Source organism: Meriones unguiculatus, chromosome 15 (genome assembly GCF_030254825.1).
Source record: "Meriones unguiculatus strain TT.TT164.6M chromosome 15, Bangor_MerUng_6.1, whole genome shotgun sequence".
Classification (NCBI taxonomy): Eukaryota; Metazoa; Chordata; class Mammalia; order Rodentia; family Muridae; genus Meriones; species Meriones unguiculatus.
Window position 1 is genome coordinate 47698039 of NC_083362.1, and position 13904 is coordinate 47711942.

The following is a 13904-nucleotide window of genomic DNA, read 5'->3' on the forward strand; positions in this document are numbered from 1 at the left end:
GAAAAGGAATCGTCCACCCCCACCTTGAGAAGTTGCTCTTGTGCACATGTTAACCCACTATTATCTAATAGAGACCAAAAAAATATGGTTGTTTTGTTTTTGCTGAGTGAATTGCTGTTCGGACAGTGTTGGGCTCTGTTATTAATAAGAACGGAAAGCAGTCCCGGCCAGGATGCGACAGCTACAGTCTTCCTCAGCTTTCCAGTGCTCCTTACTGGCGGTCCAGAGCACCTCTTTTAAATGCACTTGCCTTCTCACTTTGTTTCAATATATATTCGCATCACAGCACCCTGAATTAGCATGGCTGCGAAAATCGTGTCTCTGTGCTTTCTCAAGTTTTCACTCTCTGTACCACATTTTGTCATGCTGTAACCTGTCAGTGTTCTTGTAGTCTCCCTGACCTCTTTAGTGAGGAGAAGTTTAATGTATCCGTTTCTTAGATCGTTGTTCCATTATATAATAGCATGGATCATCTTTTCTAGCTGATACTTCATATATAAATAATTGCTTCTGAATAATTGATTGGCTCATTTACTTGACATCTTTCCCAGAGTACAAGATTGACCTGTTATTGCCTGTGTCAGCAACCAGATGCTCCTGCTCCAGCGTTAGCATGTTAGCCATTGGACCGTGTCCTTACTTTAAATATTACAATCCTTCTAGAAGCTGGCTTAAAACAGAATTGAAAATATCATCCTAGTTCTCTTTTCAAGGTTTGCATGATTCAGCAAGGTTTTAAGTCAGACACTGGCTGAAATTCTTTACCTAAATAAAGGTATTTTTCTCAAACACGAGCTAATCATAGTACTAGCTTTCATTAAAAAATTATATAAATATCATATATGTCTTAGTTTATAGTTTTGCCTAGTTACTTCAAACCTATTCCTTAATATGTTATTTCAAAATATTTAAAGTGTCCTGTTGGGCTGGGGGACCTTCTGTGTGCCGAGTCCTTCCTGACTCCGTCCTCAGAGCCCACAGAAAGCGCTGGCTGCTGCAGTGCCCGTGTCACCTCAGGGTGAGGAGCAGTAAGAGGGTGTGGGGTAGAGCCGGCAGTCCAGCTGAAATGGCGTCAGGCTCAGGGAGAGACCCTGTGTCAAAAATTTTTTAAATTACCTTTAATTTTTACATGTATGGATGTTTTCACCTACATGTATGTATGCATGTATACTATATGTGTGCCTGGTGCTTGCAGAGGTTACAGATGGTTGTAAGTCGCCATGTGCATGCTGGAAAGCAAACCTGGTCCTCTTCAAGACCTCTCTCCAGCCTCTATTCAAATTTTGTTGTTGTTGTTGTTCATTTGTTTGAGACAGGTTGAGATTTCATGAGTACAGCGTCCATGTCCTGTACAGAAGCCAGTCTCTTCCCAGGTGTCTGGGGCTCTGGCTCTTGTGGTCTGTTCACCCCTTCTTTGATGTTTTGAGTCTTAGGTGTGGGTGTTGTGTTGTGCATGTATGTCATTGGAGCTAGACACCTCATAGTGAGTTGTTCTCCACATTTGACCAGTTGTGGCTTTCTGTAATGGTCTCCATCCGCTACAAAAAGAAGCATTTGATGATGAGTAATAGCTACACTTATCTGTGGGTAGAAGGATAAGCATTTAGAAGTAGTTAGAAATTATTTTGGTTTAAGAAAGCTGAGCCTTAGTTTCTCAATTGATACCTGTTCTAAATATATAACAACTATTCCTTTTGGTATTGCCTCCTTTTGTGCTTTAGAAATTAAGAGAAAGCCAGGCATGGTAACACCAACTTGTAATTAAATCACTTTCGAGGTAGAGGCAGGAGGATCAGAAGTGCAGGGTAATCCTCAGCCTGGTTTACATGAAACCCTGTCTGAAAAAAATTAGCCAACCTCCTTATCAACCAACCACAACAGGGAACACAAAACAAAAAAGAAATGAAGAGAAAAACAAGTTTGTATTAGAGAGAAGTATTTATTGTTAGAGTCAGTTGAATGTTTAGTGCTTGCTAACTGTATTTATAAGAGGAGTTTTTAGAAAATAGTGATATGTTGAAATTGTGAGGTTTGGCTTGGTTTGACTTGAAGTCTTGCTCTGTCATTTATGTTAGTCTCAATCTTGCTGCTGCAGGCCATGTGCTAGATTTTAGACATGTGTCTTGAAAACTAGCTTTCTTTTCCTCCCCCCTCGCTTTTTTTTAACAAGTAACAGGTGGAAAAATAGCACTATATAGTTCCCATTATCTGTATGTTAATTTAATTTCCAATAATTCTATCTAAGCATTAATAAGTATTTAAAATTACCCAAACAGATCATTATAAACCTGCAATTTCCCATCGAGACTTAAACAGCAGAAACGTCCTGGTCAAAAATGATGGCACGTGTGTTATTAGTGACTTTGGCTTGTCCATGAGGCTGACAGGAAATAGGCTGGTGCGCCCAGGGGAGGAAGATAACGCGGCTATCAGTGAGGTGAGTACAGGAGCATCACAACACAACAGTTATCCCTCTGCACTGTCAGCTGCAGACTGGTAAAGTTAAGAAATTAGGAAACACCAACATTGTATTTGGTAAAGGTGTCAGTTCATTTTGAAAATGAAAACTTCAGCTCATTTGAACAGACATTATGGACAAGTATCGTGGAATTGATTTTTTTGGTGTTTTAAAAGGGAACATAATTAGATTGTCCGTTTTTGTTTTGTTAGGTTTTTTTTTCTTTTTGATTAATTTTTTTTAGTTGGTTAATTTTTGTTTCATTTTTGAGACAGATTCTCTTTGTATAGCCCAATTTGGCCTTGAATAACTATTCTCCTCTGAGGGCTGAGATTTTAGGCAAGTGCTGCCAAACCCAGCCAGGAATTGATTTTTGAAGCAAGAGTAAGGTTACCAAGTTTGCTCTCTGATTACAATGTTAATGTATCCTTTCTGACCCTTTTCTATGCTTTCACACACAGATCTTCATATATAAACATATTTGCAGTTTTTAAAAATGTTAAATGATGTACCTATTGATTTGCAATTTTCTCACCGTGCTTGATAGTTTTTGTTTTGCATTATTGTCTACACTGCAAAGGTGGGCAGTGAGTAAGACAGTCAGCTGGGGAGCAGCCTGCAGGCTCATGGAGTTTTAAAACTTGGCGTAAGAACAATTACTCTATTCTTTCTTATCAGTGAGTATTTTTTACTGAAGCAGATTTAATACTGTTTAATTATTAAGAGGGGAGAGATTTTTTTAATGTATTGTGTAGAGGGGGCTCAGTCACCTCCTTAGGGTCAAATAATAACACTAGTAAGAGTGAATTTGACATATGATTTTTGATCTGATGTTTGCCCTTCATGACATGTTACATTCTATTTCTTTAAACAACCACTCTTAATATTCCAGGTTGGCACAATTCGCTATATGGCACCGGAAGTGCTGGAAGGAGCTGTGAACCTGAGGGACTGCGAGTCAGCCCTGAAGCAGGTAGACATGTATGCGCTTGGGCTCATCTACTGGGAGGTGTTCATGAGATGCACAGACCTCTTCCCTGGTAAGAACTGCTGCTAGATTTATCATATTTTTTAAGAATTATTTATTATTTATACAGTATTCTGCCTGCCAGATGAGGGCACCAGATCTCATTGCAGATGATTATGAGCCACCATGTGGTTGCTGGGACTTGAACTCAGGACCTTTGGAAGAACAGCTAGTGCTCTTAATCTCTGAGCCATCTCTCCAGCCCCGATTTATCAGATTTTTGAAGTGATACAATTGTATTTTCTTTCTCACTTACATTCAACAACTCAGTTGGATTCAGTAATCTTTTTTCCTTCAAACTTTTAGTTCATTGCCATCTGAATATTGAATATTCAGAATGGAAATATTATTAACAGAACAGAGTAAATCAGAAAGTTTTTTTTTTTTATTAAAAAACTGCTCTATGTTTTTATCTGAGCAGTTTCATTCCGGTAATAGGTCCTCAGCCCTCACTCCTACCTCAGGGGGCCCTGGCTTCCTCAGACACCAACATACACATGACATACACAGACACACATAAAATTAGTTTATAATTCTAATACAGTGAAATGAACTGATACTTATTGAGCTTACTATAGGTCAGCTAATTTCTACTTTCATAAATAAAAGTATGTTTTCTGAGGCCTGGAGAGAAGGCTCGGTAGCTAAGAGCATGCTCTACAAGAGGACCCAAATTCAATCCCAGCAACCATCTCAGATGGCTCACAACTTTCTGTAACTCCAGGAGGCTCTAATAACCCCATTGGCCTATGTGGACACCTGTGCTCACATGCACATACCTATACACAGACACACAATTAGAAATAATAAAAACAAATATTTTTAAATTATGTTTCATAGGGGCTGGAGATGGCTCAGTGGTTGAGAGCACTGTCTGCTCTTCCAAAGGACCTGGGTACAATTCCCAGCACCCACAATGACAGCTCTTGACTGTCTGTAACAACAGTTCCAGGGGATCTGACACCTTCACACTAATGCACAAAAAATAAACTTAAAAATAAATTATTAAAAAAATAATGTTTCATAAATTAGAAGTACAGAGAGTTAATCAAGATATTTTTCTGAAAATAGCAGTAATTGTCAACTGGGATTTTAGCACACTTTTTTTTTTTAAACTTTGTAACATATTATTTTAGTTTTAGAAGAATGCAGCCTTCTGTTCAGGTCTGCAAAGAAGACTTAACTGCCTGCCTACTTAGAAAATTGAGGTGTTTTAAATCCCTTTTGTGGGGTTCAAACCTAAGGCCTTTGCACATTGGAGGCTGGCACTTTACCACCCCGCCATCCCCCAACCACTAACACTGCTGTTTGTTACTTATTAGAACAGAAGCAACAGTCATCCTTTAATTGTAGTACTTTCAAAACAAACAAACAAACAAACTTGCTTGTGGTGGCTGGGAAGATGGCTCAGAGACTAAAGTGCTTGCTGTACAAACATGAGGGTTCAGATCCTAGTACCCATGTAAAAAGCTGTGCCCACTGCTGTGTGCCTCTAGTACCAGTGCTGAGGAGGTAGAAACAAATGGATTCCTGGCAATCCATGGCCGGCCAGCCTAACTGGATCTGTAAGCTGCAGGTTGCAGTGAGAGACCTTGTCTCAAAAGGCAAAGAGCAATCCAGGAAGACATCTGGTGACCACCTCTGCCCTTCACATGTATATGTGTGTAAGTAAACAAATAAACATATAGGATGGATTATCACTGCTGGTGGGAGTAAATTGTCACAGGCACTATAGAAATCAACATGGAAGTTTCTTTGAAACCTAGAAATGGGACTACCAGCTGGGATGACAAGACGGTTCAATTGGTGAAGGCTCCTGCTGCACAGACCTAGTGACCTGAGTTCAATCTCCAGAAAAGTGGAGGTAGAAACTCTACAAACTTGTATGAAATGGGCGTACACATATACATACACACAAAAATAAAAAAAATTTAGTAACAAAAAATTCCTTCTATATGGCCCAGCATTTTGGAGGCAGAGGCAGGCAGATTTCTGAGTTTGAGGCCAGCCTGGTTTACAGAGTGAGTTCTGGGACAGTAAGGGCCAGTCTTGGAAAAAGAAAAAAGAAAAAGAAAAGAAAAACAAGAAAGAAAGTGTGGGTACGTGCGTGTGATGGAATTTTATTCAGCCATGAAGAAAAATGAAGTCATGGCACTAACAAGAAATGGATGACTCTGGAAATGATTATATTATGTAAAATAAGCCATCTCGGACAAACATTATATGGTTTTTTTTCTCTCATACACATAATTCTAAATACTGATTTTTACTTACGGGGTCAGGTGTGGGTTTAGGTTTTGAAACTAGAAAAGGGACCACAAGAGGAAGAGATCTCAAGATAAGGAAGGAGAAAAAAGGAGAGGAATAATAAGGTACATGCAAAGTAAACATAGGGACCAGGAGGTGAAGTCAGTGGAAAGCAAGTTGATGGGGGAGGGAAGAGTGAGATAAATGTGAGAGCAAAGTATGTATGGAAATGCCATTAGGAAAGCCATTACTGTCAGGTGTAGTGGACCTTTGCAACCTAAGAGGCCAGCCTCGACTCCACAGGGAACCCAGGACAGTCAGAGCAGCTAGTGAGACCCTGATTTGAAACAGAACAAAGAAGGAAGAGAAGGAGGCAGTGGCAGCAGCCCATTACTTTGTATACTATCTTTAAAAGCAAATATATATACACAGAAAAACCCTGTCTCGAAAAACAAAACAAAACAAAAAAAACTAATAAATCAAACAGAAAGGGTTATAAAAGGTAAAATTTCAGAGATAATTTTTTTTGTTTAATGAGTAAAGTCTGAACATGATGAATTCTAGACATGGATAATGGCGATAGATGCACCATGGGAATTGTATTTCATGCTACAGAGCTGTACACCCAAAAATGATTAAAATAATAGACTTTTTATATTATTATTTTACAACAATAAAAAAGAATAAGAGGATTACATGGAGATACTTATCGTACTTTACGATCACTGTACAAACACCTGAGAAAAACAAAGGAAGTAATTGTGTAGCCCTGGGGTGTGGGCAGAGCATCTTCTTCATGGGAAACAGGAGTAGTTCAGGCAATATATATAACCCCAGGTGTTGCCCTCCTACAACCTACTTCCTCTTACTGGTCCCACCACACATTTTACTACCTTCCAATAATGTCCTATATTATGAATCATCAAAGGATGAACCCAAGGATGTTCATTACATTATAGCTCTCATGATGTAAGCATGTCTAGAGAAGCCCTCACAGATACCGCAGAATGTCTGCTCTCCTAGGAACTTCTTAATCCAACCATGTTGATGATCAAGATTAGCTAACCATCACAATACCTGTAATCTTGCCATCCATGTGAGTAAGAAAAATACAGTAAGAGTAAATTCAAAGAAGGAATCTGTTTCTAAAGAAGTTATCCAGAAGTCTGAGAAATAGTGAGATAGCAGCAAGGAATCTAAAAGAAATGTTGTTCAAGTCAGAAGAATGATTTCATTACAGAGTTTTTTGAAATGGAATATTGATAGGTAACTAAGAACTTACTCTTTTATTTATTAAAGATTTCTTATTAGTCTTACTGTCTCTAGACATGCCTACATCATGAGAGCTGTAATGTAGTGAACACCCTTGGGTCCATCCTTTGATGGCTCATAATATAGGACATTACTGGAACTCTACCAAGTAGTCTAGACTGGCTACCAGGGATCAGTCTGTCTCTGCCTCCTTCTTGCCATTGCTGGAATTGTAGTCTGGTGTGTCACCACACCCGTCGTTCTGTTGTTGTTATTGTTGGCCAGGGTGAGGGGGTGCATTCTAGGAGCCAAACTCAGGTCCGCATACTTTCAAGGCAAGCACTTTACTCACTGAGCCATCTCCCCAGGCCTATTCTTACAGCATTTAAGACAATTAAAAAAAAAAAAATACACTGAGTTGGGTATGGTGTCACACTCTTTTAATCCCAACACCTGGGAGGCAGAGGCAGCTAGGTCTCTGAGTTCGAGACCAGCCTGGTTCTTAGAGCTAGTTCCAGGACAGCCAGGGCTACACAGAGAAACCTTGTCTTAAGACAACAATAAAACCAATCAGTTATATACATGTTTATGTGTATATATACATATGTGATTAAGATAAAATGAAGGTTAAGATGAAATTGGTTAAATGAAAGCTGAGCTGTAGCTCCAGGATGTAGAGGGTTTGCCTCGAATTCATGAGGCTTTGAGTCCCGTGCTCCACAGAGACACATTGATGAGAAGGTGCTATCTAACAGTAGTGGAGGACAAATGGTTAAGACTGAAAAATCCAGGTATTCTCTCAGTAAGCAGATTAATTGGGAAGATTAATGTTTAGGAAAATGGTGAGGATTTTTTAAAACCAGTGTCTGAAGTTAATGACTTGGGCAGACATGGAATGTCAGCAGCCAAGAGATAGGAGCAGGAGGCCAGGGACGCTTGGGGCAAGCAGAACTGGATTTGAAGCCAGCATGGGCTACATATAGTGAGACACTGGGCAACAAACACCAAACGACAGTAAATGTAATTGAAAAGTCGTGAGCAGGTAGAACTGAGGAATGGGACAGGTTTCTCTCTGTAGCCCTGGCTGTCCTGGAACTCCCTCTGTAGACCAACCAGGCTGTCCTCAAACTCAGAGACCTGCATCTGCATCCTGAGTGCTGGGATTAAAGGTGTGAGCCACCACGCCTGACTTTAGAAATGATTATGATTATTACGTGAATAAGAGGAGCTTCTGTTAAATCAAGAAGATAAGCTATATGACAGAGAATATGAGAAAAGTATTCAGAAATCACAAGCAGGGTATACAGCGTACTTTTCAAACCTTTTAAAAGTGATGTGTTTTTATTATGTGTATGAAGGAGTGTTTTGGCTGCATGTATGTTTGCTGCATATGCAGAACAGGATATCGGATCACCTGAGACTTGAGTTATAGAGAGTTTTGAGCCACCGTTCAGGGTTAATGCCCTCTTCTAGCTTCTGCAGACACCCAACACATACATAGAGTGTACATACAAGCAAGCAAAATACTCAAACACATAAAATAAAATGTAAAAATTATTTTTAAAACCTAGAGTATTATAATAATTATGCAAACTTTTTTAGTTTATCTAAAAATGCAAAATTTTTAAGATTGATTTTACATATATGAATACTCTATCTGCAGGTCATGTGCATGCCAGAAGAGGGCATCAGATCCCAGTATAGATGTGGTTGCTGGGAACTGAACTCAGGACCTTTGCAAGAGCAGACAATACCCTTAACCACTGAGCCATCTCTCCAGCCCCTACAACATATGTTTTAATGTTGAATTAAAACATGTAATGAAGGTTGATTCTATAAAATATTTATAAAATAAGTGAATTACATGTCTTAGCATGAGGAAAGAGTAAAATGCTACAGTATTTAAATGAAGGAAGAAATTTAAAAAAAAATACAAGAGAAAGAAGAGAAGAAAAGGAATAAATGTCATTTGAGAAGGGAGCAAAAATGCTTCAATAAAGGAGACGCTTAACCCATCCAGATGAGGTAACAGAAAAGGAATATTAAATGATAGAGTCAAATATTTGATCTCTTCTTAACAGTTTAAAAGAAAATGAGATTATAGGACTTCTCTTAAGCAATCCAGTGACTATCAAGTTTTAGGAAAATCTGTTAAGGTTAGTATCTCCCATCATGATGGGAGATTAACATCTGTGTCCACATGTATTAATAGAGTTGGCTCCATATAAGTGTCTTTTGAAAACCTAGATTTAGAACCATGAATATTTAGTGGAATTTTCTTTGATGCGTGTGTGTGTGTGTGTGTGTGTGTGTGTGTGTGTGTGTGTGTGTACACATGTGTGCCTGTGCATGTAGAACCAGAAGTCAAACTGTTTGTGCCGGTACATAGCGCCACGCTCGCTACCTAACCCAGGGCCCCGTGTGCGTGACAGGCGGGGTCCAGACGCGCTGTCTCTCAGCCGCTTTGCGGGTTCTTAGTGCCACTGCGTCAACGCACAATCGTGCACCAATGTCTTACAGTAAGCTTTGAAGTTAGAATTTAAGTGATCTTAGTAAAACAATAGCTTGTTAATTTTTAAATTCTGCTAATGTAACATTTGGTGGAAGGAAAACTAACAAATAACTGGGAAGTATACACATGTATCATGCAGAGGCAGGTCAGAGATGCTAGTAAATAACAGTTCAGGTAACTTGAGTTGAAATTGGTTCTCCGAGGTAGGTTTCAAGGAACAAACCAGCATCTTTAAATCCTTTAGTTTTGTCTTAGAGTTCAATGTTGATATTGATTCGCTTTAATCTTAAAAACATGCAGTAATGTCACCTGTTTTTAAATGCAATTCAGTGTTCTAATAACTTGGGCTCTGCTGCATAGACTATAAAAACATACAATTAATTTTTGTAAATTGTTAAAATTATTAAAAATATTGATGGGGCAAGAATTGTTTTGAATATTCAAATAGAAACAAAAGTTTGTGCTTTATGGAGTTTTGTTTGTTTGTTTGTTTGTTTTCTCATCTAGGTCATTATAACTTTTATTGTGCCAGTGAGATAAGAAAGGCAGACATTACTATTTTGCTAACAGGAAGATTGAACACACAACAGTTATGTGAATTTTCCAAGGAAGAGGTGAAGCCAAGATTAGAACAGAATGCCCTAAGTGCCATCCCTTCTAATCTATCTTGTTACTTTAGTATGTTAGAATAGTGGTGAGGAGCCAGGAAGACTATAGTTCTCTGTGTTCTTTGCCAAGAGACCTCTAGGCTAGCAGTTCTCAGCCTGTGGTTCCTGACCCCCAAACCTGTATCTCCAAAAATACAACAGTAGCAAAATTACAGTTATAAAGTAGCAATGAAAGTAATTTTATGGTTAGAGTCACCACAATCTGAGGAACTATATTAAGGGTCGCAGCATTAGGAAGGCCGAGAACCACTGCTGTAGGCCATTGAATTTTTATTTATTAGTCCTCAGGCCTGTTCTGCCTGGCTCTGTATGTTTATCAGTACACTTTCTCATATTTTGTGAATCAGCAGTGTTGCATTGTGAGCAGCTAATTTGTACTTATGGGTGACACACAGATGTCAAACACTGATAGGATAGTTAGTGATGCTTTGAAATTCTAGATTTAAATATTGCTTGTTACAAGGAAAATTAAACAGTGACATACATGGTCCTGTCATAAAATTTTGTATATAGGACTCACTTAGGGATATAGCTCCTCTGGTACAGCGCCACATAGCACGTACGAAATCCAGAGTTTATTTAGTTCCCAGCTCTGCAACCCGGTGTGGTAGTGTGTACCTGTAACCCAAGCCCTTAGAAGGTAACAGCAGGAGGGTCTGGTTCAGAGCCACTCTTGGCTACATAAGACATATGAGGCTAGCCTGGCACACCGGAGACCCAATCTCCAAAAGCAAAACAAAACATAAAAATTATGATATCTGATATGTCCTGGCTGAACTAGAATAGAGCCGATAACCTAATAAGGCATGGTGGTTATCCAGTCTTTCCTCTTTGCTTCCATGTTATTGTACTAAATCCTGCTTTTTTCTTTATTTTCTAATACAAGATTAGAGTTCAGACATAATTTTAAGTTATTCCTTAGACTATTTTCTCCTCCTAAATTTAATAGCAGTCAAACCCATTTTAAAATACCTGTCTAGCCTGATACAGCTCCGTGGTCAAACAAACAAATAAACAAACAAAACCTTACTTAAAAAGAGTGTCTCTAACCAGGTGTGGTGGCTCACACCTTTAATACCAGCACTTGGAAGGGCAGAGGCAGGCAGATCTCTGAAAGTTTGAGGCCAGCGTGGTCTACAAAGCAAATCTAGGACAGCCAGGGCTACACAGAGAAACTCTGTTTCAGGGAAAAAGAAAAAGCTATCCAGGACTCAGTGTTAAAGTATGTAGCTAACATGTTCATACTTAGTACTAAGTAAGTACTTAGAATGTACTTAGCAAGGCTTTGAGTTTGATCCCCAACACTAAAGAATAAGTAAAAGCATTGAAACCACTTTTTTATTTATCATTAAAATTTGAGACTTCTAAATAGTCACAATACATCAAATCAACGATGTCTCTGAAATTTGCATATATTCTTTTGTTTTCTGAGACAGGGTTTCTCTGTGCAGCCTTGGCTGTCCTGGACTCACTTTGTAGACCAGGTTGGTTTCGAACTCACAGAGATCCACCTGCCTCTGTCTCCCTGAGTTCTGGGATTACAGGCATGCGCCACCGTTCCCGGCTTGCATATATTCTTGAAAGTGTTTAATACATATGATTTCTATGCTTATTTGATACTAAAATTACCTCTGCTCTTCTGTCTTCTAAGATAATTAGAAGCTCTATCATTCTTTTCTTTAAATACACAGGTGAGTCTGTACCAGAGTACCAGATGGCATTTCAGACAGAGGTTGGGAACCACCCCACGTTTGAAGACATGCAGGTTCTTGTGTCGAGAGAGAAGCAGAGGCCCAAGTTCCCAGAGGCCTGGAAAGAAAACAGCTTGGTAAGAAAATGAGGACTTCTGACCAGAAGTAGACAAGTCTAAATGTTCTTGAAGCAAAAAATAGAAGCCACCTAGCTCTGGTGATTCATGGCTGCACCCCACCACGGGGCTGAGGCCAGCCTGGGCTTCAGTGTAAAACACTGTCAAAGATGTGTTGGGTGGGAGGGAGTAGAGATGGATATATAACCAACCTCATCTAAAAAGTCAAATTCAGTAAAAACATCAAAATTGTGTTTATGTAAACATTTCCTGTACAGCAAAATATTGAGCTTGGAGTTTTAGGAACCACACATACTATGGGCATTGCTTTAAGCTCTTGCCATTTGGGAAAGCTTATTTTAAAAACACCAGCCATGGGGCTGGAGAGGTGGCTCAGCAGTTAAGAGCACCGATTGCTCTTCCAGAGGTCCTGAGTTCTGTTCACAGCAACCACATGGTAGCTCACAACCTCTATAGTGAGATCTGTTGCCCTCTTCTGGCGTGCATGAAAACAGAGCACTCTATAAGTAACTAAATAAATCTTAAAAAAAAAAAAAAAAAGGAAAAGAAAGAAAAAGTCACCATGTGGTAGATTCCCTAGTTTCTTGAAATCTGTCTAGGTTCTACTCAGAAACAGCATTTTTTAAAAAAATCTTATGTCTTTCTTTTACTTAGATAATTTTCTTCTTTTGATAAAGTTCCATTTAAATAATTGTATTACTGTATGTGTTAGGTGGCAAACATTACAATTATTGCATGTTTAAAAACTTTGCAGCCAGGCATGGTGTCCAACGCCTGTAATCCCAGCACTCGGGGAGGCAGAGGCAGGTAGATCTCTGTGAGTTTGAGGCCAGCCTGGTCTACAAGGCAAGTCTAGAACAGCCAGGGCTACACAGAGAAACCCGTCCTCAAAAAAAAAAAAAAAAAAAAAAACAACAACAACAACAAAAAAAAAGCTTTGCATGTTAGGATCACACATGAGCAATAATCAGCAGAGCAATGTTTTCAAAGGTGAAAAGATACCCTCCAGCCTCCGCTCTTCGTAATGAAAACTCAGTGTACTCCAGTTTCTATTCCATTGTTACTCCATGTTTTACTCTATTGTTGGGGCAGGTGAGTTGCACATTTGGGGGTCAAAGGACAATTTGGCAGTCCCTCTTTTTCTGCCACACTCCTTACTCTTAGAGCACCTAGCCCATGAGCTTCTAGTCAGTTTTGTCCATCAACCATCTCACAGTACAGGTGGTGGGATTTACATACATGACATTGAGCCTTTCTTTACATGGGTGTCAAGGACTGAACTCAGAACTCAGGTTGTCAGGCTTACCTAAATAGTGTCCTCACCCACCAACCTTCTCACACAGGCCCTCCACTGTTTTATATTTTTATCATTTTATTTCCTTTTTTAATTTTTATTTTGAGACGGGATCTCATTAAGCCCAGACTGCCCTCAAACTCTCTACATAGCAGAGGATGACTGAATGCCTCCTCTTGCTTCCACCTCTCACATATTGGCTCTTAGTTATTCTTCTGTTAGTCTAAAGAGACACCATGACCAAGGCAACTTATAAAGCATTTAGCTGCAGCTTGCCTGAGTTTCAGATGTAAGTACATTATCATTGTGACAGGAAGCATGGTAGGTGGCGGATAGTCAGGCCCTGGAGCAGAAGCTGAAAGGTACTGCTGCTCCATAGGCAGCAGTTAGAGAGAGCAACACTGGGAAAGAGTAAGACTGAGTCTGGCATGGGCTTTTGACCCTTCAAGGCCCACCCCACTGGCACATACTCCGTCAAGGTCACATCTAACACTTCCCAAATAGTTCCAGTAGATCAAGCATCCAAATATCTGAGCCCATGGAGGCCGTTCTCATTCAGACCACCACACTGGGGTACAGGAAGGTACCACTATACCCAGTTTTTTATTTGTTTGTCTGT

At 39.5% G+C, this 13904-nt stretch overlaps 1 protein-coding gene across 1 annotated transcript in view; it reads left to right on the plus strand.

The window, feature by feature from the left end:
• Positions 1–13904, plus strand: part of Bmpr2 (bone morphogenetic protein receptor type 2) — a 125914-nt gene that overhangs the window by 87784 nt on the left and 24226 nt on the right. Inside the window, exons 8-10 of the mRNA XM_021654371.2 lie at positions 2277–2437; positions 3351–3498; positions 11855–11991. Of these exons, the coding sequence (XP_021510046.1) occupies positions 2277–2437; positions 3351–3498; positions 11855–11991 (446 nt within the window). The remainder of the gene's footprint in view (positions 1–2276; positions 2438–3350; positions 3499–11854; positions 11992–13904) is intronic.